We start from the raw sequence: 16,087 nt of genomic DNA on the forward strand, positions 1-16,087 counted from the left end.
CATTTTTTTACAGCGTTCACTGTGCATAGTAAAGGTACATTATTTGGACTATTTTCATTAATTATGAAGGTTTAATTTGTATTCGAAAGCATGGACAAGTCAGTTCGAAACCCTTTCTTTATTGATTAATATAACAAGCGTATTTATATAACGCAGAAATAGAGGTAGTAAGCGTGTGTAACAATTCGTGGGTGAACTCAAGAGATATGCCTGTGCATATACAATTTTAACAATTGAATGATTTTAGTTTGAATTGTGATAGTGATTGTGATTGTTATTGTAGAAAGAGTAAAGTCATATTAAAATACTTCCAGACGCATGGCAAATGACTCGGCGAACTGATTAGCGCGAATGTTTCTGCGTAGACATCTGTAGGAAGATAATTAATCAGTTGAGAGGTTTACATATATACGGATCCGCTTACGTGTGAGATCAGGCTTCTGTCCGCTGGTGCAGCAACGCCGAGATAATCGATTAAGCGAGAGTAAGAGTAAGAGTAAGAGTATTGGGTATATGTTGGCACTGTCGAGGTCGGGCCGGTGGGCAATGGTCCTTGAGCATCAGTTGACAAAATTGGGAATGACTTAGTTGTGATGCGCAGAGCGCCTTTTTTTTCTTTGACGTCGACGAGGGATATGTCCTTGACCTTGACCTGCTCTTGATTGGTCGTTTTGGTATCCTCCAGATCCATAGCGACCAGCTTGAGGCTGGCCTTGGGATCCTGCGAGAAGCCGCCGTGGAACGTATTCTGGAACGTTTGAATTGAGCTGTGAATTGAGCACCGCAGGAATGACATCTGGATAACCAACTCCTGCTTCCGCCCTTGGACTTGGAGTAATTTCGAGAGCCTGGCAAATGAATTCCAAATCGGTGGAGATGACCCTCGGGTCAACGGAAACTTCTCGTTCTCGTGTATGAGAGATCGGTATGGGGTATTCATCAATCCCTTCTGACGACAGAGGCTTGTAGAATCCGGTACCGGGCTTTGCGTAATAGCGTTGATTTGGATCTGCAGCAGACTCCGAGCCGGGTGCTGGCTGAAAGGAGGTCGTCTCGCCTGGAATTGGCCAGTATGGAATGAACTTCGTATCGGTGTATGGCACCAGGAACTTAGGAAGCGCCATTCCCGGTCGTGGCCACATCTGGACGATGGTAGGCTGCACCCTGCCCAACATGTTGAACCAGCCCCAGCCCGATTCGTTCCCACCCCCGTGCTCGGGAGGCTGGCCATCCGAAAAACCGACTGGGACACATTGTAATTATTGTTCTCCAAGGCGGCCGGCACCGGCTCCGAGTCCAAACGGGCGGCAATCGCCCCCGACTCCGGATTATACATCACCATCGATGTTGATATGTGCTCTGGAATATCGATCCGACCAGGTGGTATAAGCATTTGCACGTTCATTTTATGGAACCTTCCCGGTTCACCATAGTATTGATCAAACGGAACAGCCAGAAAGCTAGCCGGATTTGGGGACGAAACCGAGTTCGCGGTCGTCTGCGAAATGGAGTATTGGTCTGAAAAATTGCAGTTGCAATAGAGAGTTTCCAGTGGTGGTTCCGGCATTGACAAAGCATTCTCAATTTCCACAGTCACGGATGGCATATGACGGGTGGCTTTGCGTCTACGGCGCTGGAGACGGCGTCGCATCTGTAAATGGTAGAATGCAACTGGACAACAAATCCTATGGGGTGTGCATCACTTACGCTGATCTTTGTCCCCTCCCAGCGAGAGAGCTCTGGTGGCTGAGGTTGCTCCCTCGGATGGATCCTTCTGGTCAGGACACTCGGTTGCGTGGCCACCTGCTGATTCCCGTACCCTGCTGATTCGATGCGACCATTGCGATTCTGAATGTTGATTATCTGCTGGCGCCCACGGTGATATATGGTTGTAATTTGTTGCTGATCTGCGACTGCAATGGCGTCATAATCGGCTCCATTATATGACTGTGGCTGGACTCCACAATTGGAACCATAATATGACAGTGACTCGTCAATGTATTGCTGCTCTAATGCAGATTTTTGCAGCTGCGAATACCCGTTATATGACTCCTGTTCGACGTTATAGCATTGTGGCGGCAAATTCCCACTATACGACTTTTGCTGGTCGTTCCAGTGGGATTCCAGCTGGGGGATCGAATCAACCATAAATTCAAACTGCTTAGGGAACTTCTTCCCGCGTCTGCCGCGACCATGCCGGTAACGTTGTCCTCTGCGTCTACAGAAAGGTGGAAGGTTCAATGGGTCCACAACAGCCTGCCTCATCACCAGATTCTGGGATGGGCCCACAACAGCCTGCCTCATCACCAGATTCTGGGATGAGTTTACATTGGAAGCTTGAAGGGCTAACGGTGCTGCCAGATTCCACATTTCTGGAGTGCCTTCCAGACCAAAATACTGCCCGATGCTTGTAGTGCCCATGGGAGCGCCTCCTTGATAAGGATAAAGAGGACTGTTAGGGGATACCCAGACGCTGGGTGCTGCTCCAGTCAAATCTTGTCTGTTGGCAGCCGCTGCAGCTGCATACGTGGTTGGCCCGTCATCATTTTGATGACAATTAATATAAGAGTTTCCATCTGCAGACGTCTCTGGAGGAGCGTCATTTTGAGGGGTATTAATACTGGAGAAACTGGCTCCATTAGCCGCCATCGGCCTTTAAAAAAAAGAAAAACCAATTTAAATCTACAGCCCAAGGTTTGGATCTAAGGACACACTCACGGATCGGTATCTGTCGGTTCTGGTGTTGGTGAATTTAGCAGCTGATCGGGACTTGCAGCGATGGTATAACCAAATATCTGAGTTGATTGTACGCCAGGGCGGAATAGCTGATTGTATCCAAGTTCAGCGGTATTTGGTATTTTTGGATTCTCGTAATTTTGGAGGGTTCTATTATCAGAGCCATTGGACCCAGCTGGACCGCCGAATTGATGGCTCTGACTGGAAAAAGAAAGACACCATTCAATCTACAGCCTGAGGGGGGATCTAAGGACACACTCACGGATTGGTATCTGTCGGGTTTGGTGGATTTGACTCCCGACGAGAACGATTGGATCCAACTGCAGAAGCGGATGGCCTGTCGCCATTTCGACGGGATTTGTTACCAGAACGATTGGATCCAACTGCAGCTATGGATGTCTGATCGTTATATTGATGAGCACTATTACGAGAGCGATTGGATCCATAAGTCGCCATCGGCCTGTACAAGAAAAACATCATTAAATCTACAGCCTACAGAAGAATCTAAGGACACTCTCACGGCTTGGTATCGGTCGGATTAAATGGATTTGAGCGATGGGGTCCAACAGCAGAGGGTGAAAGCTTTCCGACATTTCGACGGGCATTATCGCAAGACCGATTGGATGGCTGATCATTACGAGAGCGACTGGATCCATTAGTCGCCATCGGCCTGTTCAAGAAAAACTCATTTAAATCTACGCCCAAGCAATGGATCGAAGAACACACTCACGGATTCGGGTCACAGGTCGGATCTGTCGGATTTGAATCGTCATCGTGGCGCAAGAATTCGTTCAGCGACAAAGTTGTACCACGGCGCCGTGCGCCTGAGTTCTTTTTAGGAGGCATGGCTGGAAGTAGTTCAACAAAATGTTAAAACAAAAAAAGCACAAACAACAAACCGTCCAGTTGCACGTCAGGCAGGCAGGCGTTACCCCTGACTCACGGCCCGCTAGAAGGCGCAGGCGCAGGCGCGGCGACAATCAACGGCAACAGCGATGGCGTCTCCGTCACCAGATCGACGTAGAACAACACAATTTGAAGCTCACCAGGCTCGCCCTACGAATGTTGCACGAAAAATATGTATGCACAGTTCAGTTGCCGCGGCAAGTATTATTTTCGGCCGAATATTTGCCCTAGACTTTGCTAAACAGCGTGCGGTGCGGCACTTTGTATTTTTGTAGTGTATACCGCGAAAACTACTCTGGTTTTTTTCACGACGATATATGTATGTATAGTTTGTTCAATTTAAAAATGTTTACAAATTTTTCGTATGCTGACTGTCTAATGCGTTGGCACAGAATATTCGAGACTGTTCATGTTCTACTACTTGACAGCAAGTTCCAGGAAAAGCAGACTTGACATGACAATGCATCGACAGGAAGTAGAGATGATAATGTCAATTGTCATCCAATACAGGTTTAGTTAAATTCTATGGGTAAATTCTATGGCTTGAGACATTAACGGTTTTCTTCTACTTGACAGTAAGCTCTGCAAAGGGCGCAGGGTTGCAGTGCGAACGTATCGACGGGAATGGCGAATGGCAAATGAAGTTCTAGAATGTTTCATTGCCAAAGCCACACATACATGTGTACATATATCTGCACATATTCACATATGTGTGTGCGCAGTCAGCTTGAAAAATTTTCCTAACCTCGTGTCCGTCACAAATATTCCTTCGACGTTTTTGGACGTGTGCTCAGTGGTTTATTGGAAATTAATTATTAATTAAATAATTCAAAAGGTAATAATTAAAACGATCAAATCGAAAGGAAGAAAACTTCCCATTTTCACGAAAAGGTCACGAGAAATACGCTTTCGAAGTCTTGAAGCCAAATACTGAGTCTATTTCGTTCCAGGTCGTAGTAATACCGCAGCACCCATGGATATTGGAGCCGGGCCTGAGCCGAGCTGCTCAAAGCGAAGCAACGGGAATGATCCAGCCGATGATAAGGATAACGAGATGAGCGTTAAGCGCAGCCGCCCCGACGATTCGAATGAATCCTTGTCCCTGCCTGCCGCTCCGGTTGCTGGAGCACAGGACAGCGCAATGGATTACGAGATGCAGGAGCAGCAGCAGGAGCAGCCGCAGGAGCAGCCGCAGGAGCAGCAGCAGGAGCAGCAGCAGGAGCAGCAGCAGGAGCAGCCGCAGGAGCAGCCGCAGGAGCAGCAGCAGCAGGCTCCGTTTCCGCAGCAGGGTCCGCATCATCTGGGGGTGCCGTATTCCATTATCCCGTGCCCAGTACATCCGAATCGCGTAGATGTGTTTCACTGGGCTACACTTCGTCATTTTGCCTACAATATTCCATTTAATGATAAATATCATGGACGTGACGACTAAACATATCCCCTCGAAAGAAAAACTGCCAGAAACAGGTGGAACAATAATAAATCTACAAACCAAAGAGGGAGTAAAAATAGCAAACGGGCAACGATGAACTATCAATAATAAAATATATAAATTTGTATTTATTCCACAAGGAATTATACCCATTAAAGACAAAAACAAAAGAATAGTATTTTACCTCTACTTAATATGCAAACATCAATCAATTCTTGACTAACTCCTGTTTCGCTGAATGCTTTCATCTTTCCATACTTTCTCTTACCTATACGACAATTACTGGCGGAGGTAATGATCCATTTATCCCTAAATAATCCCTTTGATGATATGTATTGTACCCATCATATTGTGGGACTATTATTGCAAACCAATGCGGAAGGCTGACCACAGAACGGATCCCTTGGGAGCAGTACTATTCAAAGACAACAAAGATTCATTCCCCCACAACACAATGTTGCACAATTTAATTAATTAATTAAATATTTTCCATATATTGCAATGCTGTAAACTGGATTAATTGGAAAATTTCCTCAAAGCATAGACTAAGGTGCCTGCAATCATTTTAGCAATCACCAATGTCGCCTGGTGTAGCATAACTACCACATCTTTGGATGCGACTTCAGAGCGAAAAATGGCCACGACAAGGACCACAATGACGGCCGCGCAGAACAGCGAGAGCACCAGCCGCAACAACCAAATTATAATATACCACATGATCAGGAAGAGCACTACGCAGCCGATGAGCGAGCCCAGGTCCGACGCCATCGATAGCTGGCTCAAAAAGTCATAGATAGTCTTGTAGAACGGGCCGTTCTCCAACTGGCCCAAAGCCTGAGATTTGGGTGGGTTTTCGAAGCTGGCAGCTGGCTCCATTTTCAAATTTTCGTTTGTATATTTTTGGAAAATATTTTTGGGATCTAAACTGAGGTAAACTCCAAACTTGAATGGATTGTCCAAACATTTATTGTTATATTTTTGCCTATTTGGTGATTACATTTTTGGTTTGTTTGAATATTTGGAATAATAGATGTATGAAAGTAAAACGGTTAGTGGCATGGCATTTCTTTTGCCTGGCTTCATTTCTCGTACCTTTTCTAAAGGTAATAAGGTAATGTACCACTTAGAGCCACCAACGACATGGTGATGAATCACAACTGGTTAATATGCGTAAGACCACATCGCAGTTGTTTGTTTGCTTTGAGCGCCTTACGAGTTACAAAAAAAAAATACAAAATAAACCAAAAAATAGAAAACTTATAGTTAACTGAGTGTTGTGTTATTCCATTTGGTCCCAGCTGCCGGTACTGCGGCGCTTGACTTGAATGCCCAGCTGTTCCTCGCCATATCGATCGAGGTAGTTCAACAGCCAGCGTGTGAACTCATCCATGTACGGATCAATGTGGGAAATCACACTGAATGTCTCCATTGATGGTGCGGGCATCTCTTGGGCACCAAATATTTTCTGCACAAAGTGCTCGCAATGAAAAATGGCTACGATCACATCCGCTTCGAGGACTTCCAACCGCATCGCCAGCTTGGCAAACGACTCGGCGAACTGTTTCAGCACAATATACGTGGCAAAGAACAAGAGAGAGGGTGACAGTTATATTAGGTATGGTAGTACTCCATCAATTAGAAGAGGATAGATAGATCCGCTCACTTGGTCGCTGCTTGCGTGAGATCACATAGTATTTTTGCAGCAAGCATTGGGCCTCATCCCCAAAGACCACCTTGCGCTTGTGCAGCAAGCCGAGGAGCATGCGCAAATCCTCTTCAGGTACGTTCAGTCCATCCTGCTCCGTCTTCTGGCCGTCCTCGCTGTGCAGCTGGAGCAGAAAACCCCACAGGCTGTCGCTCACCTTCTCCCCCATGTAAATGGGCAGGCCAAAGATACTAAAAAGAAAGAGCGTCAATCATTGAATTATTGATTCTGTGGTAGGAAGCGTACGGGCACAGTTTGGCAAAGGCCACTGTCTGATTGGTGGCATTCTCCGGTTGCCAGTGCGTCCAAATGGCGGTCTCGAGTGGCTGCTCGCCCTGGGTCTGCGGCACGGGCACCGCTCCGTTCTCGATAGCCTTCTCCAGCTGTTCGCCATGCTCGCGGGACAGACGCGTCCAGTCACCGACATAGTAAACGCCCTGTTGGGCCATCAGCAGGGGACTGGCCACCACCCAATTGTAGCGCACGGGCAGTGCCGAGTGCGTGGCCTGCAGACCGCCCTCGTGCGGGCCCAGGAAACGTGGCGCCAACTGACCCACACTGGACATCAGACGATTGGCCATGGTGCTGTCGGTGGCAATGATGCACAGCGAGATGGGGGACCGCAACTCGTCCGGCTCGATGGACGCAATGCTGGCCAGCAGGACCATCTTCAAGTAGACGTAACAGTCCATGGGTACGCACTCCTGGCTAAGCTGGGCGCTCAGGGCATAGATAAAGGCATAGTCCGAGTACTGCGAGCATATCAGTTGATACAACTTTTTCACGCTCGACGGCGCAAAGTTGAGGTCCGGCTTTGGGTGGGCTTCATTGGCTGGCCGCCGGCTAAAGAGCTGATGCCGAGCCACTGTCGAAGAACTCGATTGTCCTGGAGGAGCCGCAGTTGGGAGAGACTTGATTGCACTGTGAACTGTGCCATGTGTGTCTGGGTCTTCTTTGTCAATTTCAATATCAATTCCAATTGCCTGTTGGTTGTTGTCCTCCAAGTCCATATTGAGGAGCGGGCGGCTGTGCATTATATCCCTGGCCAAATCCCCCTGACTGAGGTTCCATCCCTCCTCCCATCCCTGCGCACGGGTAGAATTGCCGAGGGGGATTGGGCATTGTTCGTATCCAGGATTTGGTGTGTATGCTGGCCAATATCGTGGTCCGTTTTGAGGTTGTCCATCGCGTGTTTGTTGTCCATAAAATCCTGCTGCAGCAGGTTGCTCATTGAAGTAATATTTTGTTCCTGGTTTTGGTACAAAGAACTCATGGGACAACGGTAAATGTCCGAATTTTGGCACAAAGACACCACTTCTGTCTCCTGGGACGCGAATATATACGATGGGTTTGATTCTTTGTGGTACCAAGAACTGAGGGATGGCAATTCCTGGCTGGGACCTGATATAGAGGATGGCAGTCCGCAACCATCCAACTGTGTAGTAGTAGCCACAGCATGATCTGTCCCCGTTCCCACCCCAGTGATTGGGAGGCTGGCAAGCCGAAAAACCGACTGGTTCAACATCGGGTGGCAGTTCTCCATGGGCGCAGGGGGCTGCGGCGGCAGTCGATCTTCCCGTGCCAATATTTCGCCTGTCTGTGGGCGATAGACTACCTGGGATGTTATAACATTCTTTGGAATATCAATCCGTTCAGGCACCAAAAGCACTTCTATGGGCAATAACCCTGGATTTGAAGCCAATGCCTCAGGAGCAAAGGATGGAATAGCCGATAGTATAATCGGATTCGGACCAGGAGCCGAATAAGTAGATGGAGCCGGAGCCTGAGGTGCTGGAGCACTGCAATAATAGTTGTATGGCAACGGTTGCGGTTGCGGCATGGGACTTTCCATTTTCATCAAATCCTTTGCCGCAATGGAGCCTATCTTGCGTCGGGGACGGCGGGTCTGAAATCGGTAGGCTTATGATAAGGTGTGTACCTCAGATTGGTTGTAGTACATCACTTACGAAGTTCATTCTGGCACGCTGAGTGGCCTCTGCTTCCTGGGCCTGTGGTCCTATTCCCCAATCGTGTATGGCAGTGCCAGTGTTTGTGTTTTCACTAGCAGAGAGTGAAAAGGCATCGGCATCGGCATCATTCAGAGGATGATCGAGTAAAGCCCGGCCCTGGTCAAGAGCCTCAGGCTGCTCCAGCTGCTGCCATGTGCTCTGTATTTTTGTGGGCAGCGAGCTTAGCCATTTGGCTATCGATTCGAGCTTATCGGGCTTTAAAGGTAGCGCCGGATCGTGCCAATATGCATCCTCATTAGCCAGAGGAGCCCTCATCTTGGCTCCAACAATTGAAAGTGGATGTTCGCATGCGTTTTCAGAAGTCTGGACTGTTAGCGACGGTGCCTGTTCGGCTTTACTTGGAGCACCTTCGATATCGTCAGAGTCCCAGTCGAATGCTGGCAGAGTGGCAGCCACAGATGTAGAGTTTGATGGCTTTTGATCGTTGTCTTGAGACGTTGGGGTTAGAATAGGGGTAACAATGCTGGTGTGACTGAATTCGTTTGATCCAGTGATCGTGCTGTAAAGGGAAAACTCGTTGGAATCTAGACCCTTTCATCGTCAAAGGCGCACCACACACTTACCCAACGGAACCGACCGGATTCGAGGTATTTTGCGGCTCCTCGTCGCTGCAGAAATATTCATTGAGTGGGACAGCAGCCGTACCCTGGCGGCGTGCCCCTAGGCGCTTTTTAGATGACATGCTTCAAAGCTGTAATTCGTAGATCCGGAAAAATGCCCAGTGATTAGGTATTTGGCTCCCAACTTCAGGTCGCAGGTGTAGGCATATGCTAAACCAAAGCATAGGATCGTATCAGTTGGGTTAAGAGAAGGAATGGTTACTCGGAGAACTCACCTCTAAGCCGTACTATGGTAGGGCGATGGATACGGTCAACGGAGCGCGGCGTCTGAACGCAGGAGCTGGGCAGAATGGCTAGCAGGCGATAGGTCTCTGTTACTCTCAATTTTTGGTATTCACTCATGGGCCGCGAGCAATTGGGGCACAATGGCGCTAAGGGAGAGGGGTGCACGTTGATATTACTATGGGAGGCATGGGTTGTGGCAGGTGTGTGTCGTGCAGCTAAGCGGTAAGATGCACATACCATCTGTGGCGCTGGTTTGCAGTGCGTTGCGCATGCACCCGCTGCCGCAGTACCAAGTCGATTGGAGGCTACACGCGGATGAAGAAAGAAGAGAATATCGCTTAGGAAAGAGACAGTGAGAGAGAGAGAGAGGGAGAGGGGGAGAGGGGGGAATCGACTGTCACCGATTTCGCTTACACCAGTGTCTCAGTTGGGGTATAGGCCGAAAGGATGCCCTGGACCAGGGACAGGCCGAGGCGTAGCGAATGCGCGGCCGGATCGAACAGCAAATTGGGACTGTAGGGCAGCCCCACGACGCGCCACTGTGCGTGCAACTGGCCAATGTCGATTGGCTTGAGGCCGGCTACCTTCAATTGGTCCCGCACTAGGCCGTACACCGAATACTTGACGGCTAGGCCAAACTGCAGGGGCTCTTCGACAATGAGCGGCAACAGCGATGGAGCATGCGTCAACAGATCAGCGTAGATAAAGTCGAGGCGCAGCAGCAATGGCGTCAGCAGTTTTTCGGGTGTGCGTGTGCGTGTGCGTCTGTAGTCCTCGATGAATGCTGCAACGGTCCCTTCGACTATTTTCAGCAAATGTGTCTCGCGGCAGAATTTTTCCACTAACTTTTGCTCTTGGAACCTAAGCAGCGTGCGGCCATATAAAACATTCAAGTGTCAAATAACATTGAAGTGCAATTTGAATGTTAGTTCAAGACAGGGGGTGTCTCATAATTCATCGACATTTCTTGCATACTCACTGACTAAAGCGTTGGCGCAAAATGTCGTCGTCTCCGACGTTCGAAAGATTCTCGTTTCCATCTGCAGACGTCTCTGGAGGAGCGTCATTTTGAGGGGTATTAATACTGGAGAAACTGGCTCCATTAGCCGCCATCGGCCTTTAAAAAAAAGAAAAACCAATTTAAATCTACAGCCCAAGGTTTGGATCTAAGGACACACTCACGGATCGGTATCTGTCGGTTCTGGTGTTGGTGAATTTAGCAGCTGATCGGGATTTGCAGCGATGGTATAACCAAATATCTGAGTTAATTGTACGCCAGGGCGGAATAGCTGATTGTATCCAAGTTCAGCGGTATTTGGCATTTTTGGATTCTCGTAATTTTGGAGGGTTCTATTATCAGAGCCATTGGACCCAGCTGGACCGCCGAATTGATGGCTCTGACTGGAAAAAGAAAGACACCATTCAATCTACAGCCTGAGGGGGGATCTAAGGACACACTCACGGATTGGTATCTGTCGGGTTTGGTGGATTTGACTCCCGACGAGAACGATTGGATCCAACTGCAGAAGCGGATGGCCTGTCGCCATTTCGACGGGATTTGTTACCAGAACGATTGGATCCAACTGCAGCTATGGATGTCTGATCGTTATATTGATGAGCACTATTACGAGAGCGATTGGATCCATAAGTCGCCATCGGCCTGTACAAGAAAAACATCATTAAATCTACAGCCTACAGAAGAATCTAAGGACACTCTCACGGCTTGGTATCGGTCGGATTAAATGGATTTGAGCGATGGGGTCCAACAGCAGAGGGTGAAAGCTTTCCTACATTTCGACGGGCATTATTGCAAGACCGATTGGATGGCTGATCATTACGAGAGCGACTGGATCCATTAGTCGCCATCGGCCTGTTCAAGAAAAACTCATTTAAATCTACGCCCAAGCAATGGATCGAAGAACACACTCACGGATTCGGGTCACAGGTCGGATCTGTCGGATTTGAATCGTCATCGTGGCGCAAGAATTCGTTCAGCGACAAAGTTGTACCACGGCGCCGTGCGCCTGGGTTCTTTTTAGGAGGCATGGCTGGAAGTAGTTCAACAAAATGTTAAAACAAAAAAAGCACAAACAACAAACCGTCCAGTTGCACGTCAGGCAGGCAGGCGTTACCCCTGACTCACGGCCCGCTAGAAGGCGCAGGCGCGGCGACAATCAACGGCAACAGCGATGGCGTCTCCGTCACCAGATCGACGCAGAACAACACAATTTGAAGCTCACCAGGCTCGCCCTACGAATGTTGCACGAAAAATATGTATGCACAGTTCAGTTGCCGCGGCAAGTATTATTTTCGGCCGAATATTTGCCCTAGACTTTGCTAAACAGCGTGCGGTGCGGCACTTTGTATTTTTGTAGTGTATACCGCGAAAACTACTCTGGTTTTTTTCACGACGATATATGTATGTATAGTTTGTTCAATTTTAAAATGTTTACAAATTTTTCGTATGCGTCAGCATATGGAAAAATACAGCTGATAAATAGTTTAGTTAAATTCTATGGGTACTTGCTGATTAATTGATTGGCTTGAAACATTAACGGTTTTGCTTCTACTTGACAGTAAGCTCTGCAAAGGGCGCAGGGTTGCAGTGCGAACGTATCGACGGGAATGGCGAATGGCAAATGAAGTTCTAGAATGTTCCATTGCCAAAGCCACACATACATGTGTACATATATCTGCACATATTCACATATGTGTGTGCGCAGTCAGCTTGAAAAATTTTCCTAACTTCGTGTCCGTCACAAATATTCCTTCGACGTTTTTGGACGTGTGCTCAGTGGTTTATTGAAAATTAATTATTAATTAAATAATTCTAAAGGTAATAATTAAATCGATCAAATCGAAAGGAAGAAAACTTCCCATTTTCACGAAAAGGTCACGAGAAATACGCTTTCGAAGTCTTGAAGCCAAATACTGAGTCTATTTCGTTCCAGGTCGTAGTAATACCGCAGCACCCATGGATATTGAAGCCGGGCCTGAGCCGAGCTGCTCAAAGCGAAGCAACGGGAATGATCCAGCCGATGATAAGGATAACGAGATGAGCGTTAAGCGCAGCCGCCCCGACGATTCGAATGAATCCTTGTCCCTGCCTGCCGCTCCGGTTGCTGGAGCACAGGACAGCGCAATGGATTACGAGATGCAGGAGCAGCAGCAGGAGCAGCCGCAGGAGCAGCCGCAGGAGCAGCCGCAGGAGCAGCAGCAGGAGCAGCAGCAGCAGGCTCCGTTTCCGCAGCAGGGTCCGTATCCTCTGGGGCTGCCGTATTTCATTATCCCGTGCCCAGTACATCCGAATCGCGTAGATGTGTTTCACTGGGCTACACTTCGTCATTTTGCCTACAATATTCCATTTAATGATAAATATCATGGACGTGACGACTAAACATATCCCCTCGAAAGAAAAACTGCCAGAAACAGGTGGAACAATAATAAATCTACAAACCAAAGAGGGAGTAAAAATAGCAAACGGGCAACGATGAACTATCAATAATAAAATATATAAATTTGTATTTATTCCACAAGGAATTATACCCATTAAAGAAAAAACAAAAGAATAGTATTTTACCTCTACTTAATATGCAAACATCAATCAATTCTTGACTAACTCCTGTTTCGCTGAATGCTTTCATCTTTCCATACTTTCTCTTACCTATACGACAATTACTGGCGGAGGTAATGATCCATTTATCCCTAAATAATCCCTTTGATGATATGTATTGTAGCCATCATATTGTGGGACTATTATTGCAAACCAATGCGGAAGGCTGACCACAGAACGGATCCCTTGGGAGCAGTACTATTCAAAGACAACAAAGATTCATTCCCCCACAACACAATGTTGCACAATTAAATTAATTAATTAAATATTTTCCATATATTGCAATGCTGTAAACTGGATTAATTGGAAAATTTCCTCAAAGCATAGACTAAGGTGCCTGCAATCATTTTAGCAATCACCAATGTCGCCTGGTGTAGCATAACTACCACATCTTTGGATGCGACTTCAGAGCGAAAAATGGCCACGACAAGGACCACAATGACGGCCGCGCAGAACAGCGAGAGCACCAGCCGCAACAACCAAATTATAATATACCACATGATCAGGAAGAGCACTACGCAGCCGATGAGCGAGCCCAGGTCCGACGCCATCGATAGCTGGCTCAAAAAGTCATAGATAGTCTTGTAGAACGGGCCGTTCTCCAACTGGCCCAAAGCCTGAGATTTGGGTGGGTTTTCGAAGCTGGCAGCTGGCTCCATTTTCAAATTTTCGTTTGTATATTTTTGGAAAATATTTTTGGGATCTAAACTGAGGTAAACTCCAAACTTGAATGGATTGTCCAAACATTAATTGTTATATTTTTGCCTATTTGGTGATTACATTTTTGGTTTGTTTGAATATTTGGAATAATAGATGTATGAAAGTAAAACGGTTAGTGGCATGGCATTTCTTTTGCCTGGCTTCATTTCTCGTACCTTTTCTAAAGGTAATAAGGTAATGTACCACTTAGAGCCACCAACGACATGGTGATGAATCACAACTGGTTAATATGCGTAAGACCACATCGCAGTTGTTTGTTTGCTTTGAGCGCCTTACGAGTTACAAAAAAAAATACAAAAAAAACCAAAAAATATAAAACTTATAGTTAACTGAGTGTTGTGTTATTCCATTTGGTCCCAGCTGCCGGTACTGCGGCGCTTGACTTGAATGCCCAGCTGTTCCTCGCCATATCGATCGAGGTAATTCAACAGCCAGCGTGTGAACTCATCCATGTACGGATCAATGTGGGAAATCACACTGAATGTCTCCATTGATGGTGCGGGCATCTCTTGGGCACCAAATATTTTCTGCACAAAGTGCTCGCAATGAAAAATGGCTACGATCACATCCGCTTCGAGGACTTCCAACCGCATCGCCAGCTTGGCAAACGACTCGGCGAACTGTTTCAGCACAATATACGTGGCAAAGAACAAGAGAGAGGGTGACAGGTATATTAGGTATGGTAGTACTCCATCAATTAGAAGAGGATAGATAGATCCGCTCACTTGGTCGCTGCTTGCGTGAGATCACATAGTATTTTTGCAGCAAGCATTGGGCCGCATCCCCAAAGACCACCTTGCGCTTGTGCAGCAAGCCGAGGAGCATGCGCAAATCCTCTTCAGGTACGTTCAGTCCATCCTGCTCCGTCTTCTGGCCGTCCTCGCTGTGCAGCTGGAGCAGAAAACCCCACAGGCTGTCGCTCACCTTCTCCCCCATGTAAATGGGCAGGCCAAAGATACTAAAAAGAAAGAGCGTCAATCATTGAACTATTGATTCTGTGGTAGGAAGCGTACGGGCACAGTTTGGCAAAGGCCACTGTCTGATTGGTGGCATTCTCCGGTTGCCAGTGCGTCCAAATGGCGGCCTCGAGTGGCTGCTCGCCCTGGGTCTGCGGCACGGGCACCGCTCCGTTCTCGATAGCCTTCTCCAGCTGTTCGCCATGCTCGCGGGACAGACGCGTCCAGTCACCGACATAGTAAACGCCCTGTTGGGCCATCAGCAGGGGACTGGCCACCACCCAATTGTAGCGCACGGGCAGTGCCGAGTGCGTGGCCTGCAGACCGCCCTCGTGCGGGCCCAGGAAACGTGGCGCCAACTGACCCACACTGGACATCAGACGATTGGCCATGGTGCTGTCGGTGGCAATGATGCACAGCGAGATGGGGGACCGCAACTCGTCCGGCTCGATGGACGCAATGCTGGCCAGCAGGACCATCTTCAAGTAGACGTAACAGTCCATGGGTACGCACTCCTGGCTAAGCTGGGCGCTCAGGGCATAGATAAAGGCATAGTCCGAGTACTGCGAGCATATCAGTTGATACAACTTTTTCACGCTCGACGGCGCAAAGTTGAGGTCCGGCTTTGGGTGGGCTTCATTGGCTGGCCGCCGGCTAAAGAGCTGATGCCGAGCCACTGTCGAAGAACTCGATTGTCCTGGAGGAGCCGCAGTTGGGAGAGACTTGATTGCACTGTGAACTGTGCCATGTGTGTCTGGGTCTTCTTTGTCAATTTCAATATCAATTCCAACCATTGCCTGTTGGTTGTTGTCCTCCAAGTCCATATTGAGGAGCGGGCGGCTGTGCATTATATCCCTGGCCAAATCCCCCTGACTGAGGTTCCATCCCTCCTCCCATCGCTGCGCACGGGTAGAATTGCCGAGGGGGATTGGGCATTGTTCGTATCCAGGATTTGGTGTGTATGCTGGCCAATATCGTGGTCCGTTTTGAGGTTGTCCATCGCGTGTTTGTTGTCCATAAAATCCTGCTGCAGCAGGTTGCGCATTGAAGTAATATTTTGTTCCTGGTTTTGGTACAAAGAACTCATGGGACAACGGTAAATGTCCGAATTTTGGCACAAAGACACCACTTCTGTCTCCTGGGA

At 48.0% G+C, this 16,087-nt stretch overlaps 6 protein-coding genes across 12 annotated transcripts; 2 read left to right on the forward strand and 4 right to left on the reverse strand.

The window, feature by feature from the left end:
* Window positions 1–99: 99 nt before the first annotated feature.
* On the reverse strand, window positions 100–4,056 carry LOC108164968. Of its 3 annotated transcripts, none has more exons than XM_033393693.1 (8): window positions 3,636–4,056; window positions 3,467–3,584; window positions 3,257–3,406; window positions 2,999–3,196; window positions 2,719–2,937; window positions 1,708–2,653; window positions 425–1,633; window positions 100–369 (listed from the first exon to the last, which is right to left on the reverse strand). In XM_033393693.1, exons 2-8 carry the CDS (start codon window positions 3,580–3,582, stop codon window positions 343–345), a joined length of 2,865 nt encoding a protein of 954 aa, XP_033249584.1. In that variant the 5' UTR covers window positions 3,583–3,584; window positions 3,636–4,056; the 3' UTR covers window positions 100–342. The 3 variants fall into 3 exon arrangements, with proteins under 3 accessions (XP_033249584.1, XP_033249581.1, XP_033249577.1); XM_033393690.1 differs by having other exon boundaries at window positions 425–1,651; window positions 3,783–4,055; XM_033393686.1 differs by having other exon boundaries at window positions 425–1,651; window positions 3,636–4,055.
* Window positions 4,057–4,346: 290 nt separating this feature from the next.
* On the forward strand, window positions 4,347–5,138 carry LOC108164969 (putative uncharacterized protein DDB_G0294196). Of its 2 annotated transcripts, none has more exons than XM_033393759.1 (2): window positions 4,347–4,477; window positions 4,593–5,138. In XM_033393759.1, exon 2 carries the CDS (start codon window positions 4,616–4,618, stop codon window positions 5,072–5,074), a length of 459 nt encoding a protein of 152 aa, XP_033249650.1. In that variant the 5' UTR covers window positions 4,347–4,477; window positions 4,593–4,615; the 3' UTR covers window positions 5,075–5,138. The 2 variants fall into 2 exon arrangements, with proteins under 2 accessions (XP_033249650.1, XP_033249643.1); XM_033393752.1 differs by having other exon boundaries at window positions 4,453–4,533.
* Window positions 5,139–6,022: 884 nt separating this feature from the next.
* Window positions 6,023–9,064, reverse strand: LOC117191084. Its single transcript, XM_033396050.1, has 5 exons — window positions 8,747–9,064; window positions 8,395–8,685; window positions 7,026–7,864; window positions 6,735–6,970; window positions 6,023–6,667 (listed from the first exon to the last, which is right to left on the reverse strand). Exons 1-5 carry the CDS (start codon window positions 9,062–9,064, stop codon window positions 6,354–6,356), a joined length of 1,998 nt encoding a protein of 665 aa, XP_033251941.1. The 3' UTR covers window positions 6,023–6,353.
* A 314-nt stretch (window positions 9,065–9,378) lies between these two features.
* On the reverse strand, window positions 9,379–12,105 carry LOC108153628 (sporozoite surface protein 2-like). Of its 3 annotated transcripts, XM_033393726.1 has the most exons (10): window positions 11,895–12,105; window positions 11,585–11,702; window positions 11,375–11,524; window positions 11,117–11,314; window positions 10,837–11,055; window positions 10,634–10,771; window positions 10,069–10,515; window positions 9,892–9,959; window positions 9,645–9,800; window positions 9,379–9,579 (listed from the first exon to the last, which is right to left on the reverse strand). In XM_033393726.1, exons 2-10 carry the CDS (start codon window positions 11,698–11,700, stop codon window positions 9,470–9,472), a joined length of 1,602 nt encoding a protein of 533 aa, XP_033249617.1. In that variant the 5' UTR covers window positions 11,701–11,702; window positions 11,895–12,105; the 3' UTR covers window positions 9,379–9,469. The 3 variants fall into 3 exon arrangements, with proteins under 3 accessions (XP_033249617.1, XP_033249619.1, XP_033249622.1); XM_033393728.1 differs by lacking the exons at window positions 9,379–9,579; window positions 9,892–9,959 and having other exon boundaries at window positions 9,663–9,800; XM_033393731.1 differs by lacking the exons at window positions 9,379–9,579; window positions 9,892–9,959; window positions 10,069–10,515 and having other exon boundaries at window positions 9,663–9,800; window positions 11,895–12,103.
* A 274-nt stretch (window positions 12,106–12,379) lies between these two features.
* Window positions 12,380–13,115, forward strand: LOC108164970 (myb-like protein AA). 2 transcript variants are annotated; one of them, XM_033393770.1, is made up of 2 exons: window positions 12,380–12,490; window positions 12,606–13,115. In XM_033393770.1, exon 2 carries the CDS (start codon window positions 12,629–12,631, stop codon window positions 13,049–13,051), a length of 423 nt encoding a protein of 140 aa, XP_033249661.1. In that variant the 5' UTR covers window positions 12,380–12,490; window positions 12,606–12,628; the 3' UTR covers window positions 13,052–13,115. The 2 variants fall into 2 exon arrangements, with proteins under 2 accessions (XP_033249661.1, XP_033249658.1); XM_033393767.1 differs by having other exon boundaries at window positions 12,385–12,546.
* Window positions 13,116–14,031: 916 nt separating this feature from the next.
* LOC117188980 lies at window positions 14,032–15,860 on the reverse strand. The gene is made up of 3 exons (XM_033393776.1): window positions 15,001–15,860; window positions 14,710–14,945; window positions 14,032–14,642 (listed from the first exon to the last, which is right to left on the reverse strand). Exons 1-3 carry the CDS (start codon window positions 15,789–15,791, stop codon window positions 14,329–14,331), a joined length of 1,341 nt encoding a protein of 446 aa, XP_033249667.1. The 5' UTR covers window positions 15,792–15,860; the 3' UTR covers window positions 14,032–14,328.
* Window positions 15,861–16,087: the final 227 nt, after the last annotated feature.

The sequence above is a fragment of the Drosophila miranda genome, chromosome XL (assembly GCF_003369915.1).
Source record: "Drosophila miranda strain MSH22 chromosome XL, D.miranda_PacBio2.1, whole genome shotgun sequence".
NCBI classification, from domain to species: domain Eukaryota; kingdom Metazoa; phylum Arthropoda; class Insecta; order Diptera; family Drosophilidae; genus Drosophila; species Drosophila miranda.

Coding starts and splice junctions, on each gene's coding strand:
- LOC108164968 (XM_033393690.1), bottom strand. CDS start 3,582: ATGCCTCCTAAAAAGAACTCAGGCGCACGGCGCCGTGGTACAACTTTG. Junction 2,654..2,718: donor GAACCGACAGATACCGATCC/GTGAGTGTGTCC, acceptor TTTTTTTTAAAG/GCCGATGGCGGCTAATGGAG. Junction 1,652..1,707: donor GGGAGGGGACAAAGATCAGC/GTAAGTGATGCA, acceptor TACCATTTACAG/ATGCGACGCCGTCTCCAGCG.
- LOC108164969 (XM_033393759.1), top strand. CDS start 4,616: ATGGATATTGGAGCCGGGCCTGAGCCGAGCTGCTCAAAGCGAAGCAAC.
- LOC117191084 (XM_033396050.1), bottom strand. CDS start 9,064: ATGAGGGCTCCTCTGGCTAATGAGGATGCATATTGGCACGATCCGGCG. Junction 7,865..8,394: donor AGAATGTTATAACATCCCAG/GTAGTCTATCGC, acceptor ACCCGTGCGCAG/GGATGGGAGGAGGGATGGAA. Junction 6,971..7,025: donor GCCTTTGCCAAACTGTGCCC/GTACGCTTCCTA, acceptor CTTTCTTTTTAG/TATCTTTGGCCTGCCCATTT.
- LOC108153628 (XM_033393726.1), bottom strand. CDS start 11,700: ATGCCTCCTAAAAAGAACCCAGGCGCACGGCGCCGTGGTACAACTTTG. Junction 9,960..10,068: donor ACCCCAACTGAGACACTGGT/GTAAGCGAAATC, acceptor ATCCGCGTGTAG/CCTCCAATCGACTTGGTACT. Junction 9,801..9,891: donor GCAAACCAGCGCCACAGATG/GTATGTGCATCT, acceptor CCTCTCCCTTAG/CGCCATTGTGCCCCAATTGC.
- LOC108164970 (XM_033393770.1), top strand. CDS start 12,629: ATGGATATTGAAGCCGGGCCTGAGCCGAGCTGCTCAAAGCGAAGCAAC.
- LOC117188980 (XM_033393776.1), bottom strand. CDS start 15,791: ATGCACAGCCGCCCGCTCCTCAATATGGACTTGGAGGACAACAACCAA. Junction 14,946..15,000: donor GCCTTTGCCAAACTGTGCCC/GTACGCTTCCTA, acceptor CTTTCTTTTTAG/TATCTTTGGCCTGCCCATTT. Junction 14,643..14,709: donor ACGCAAGCAGCGACCAAGTG/AGCGGATCTATC, acceptor TGTCACCCTCTC/TCTTGTTCTTTGCCACGTAT.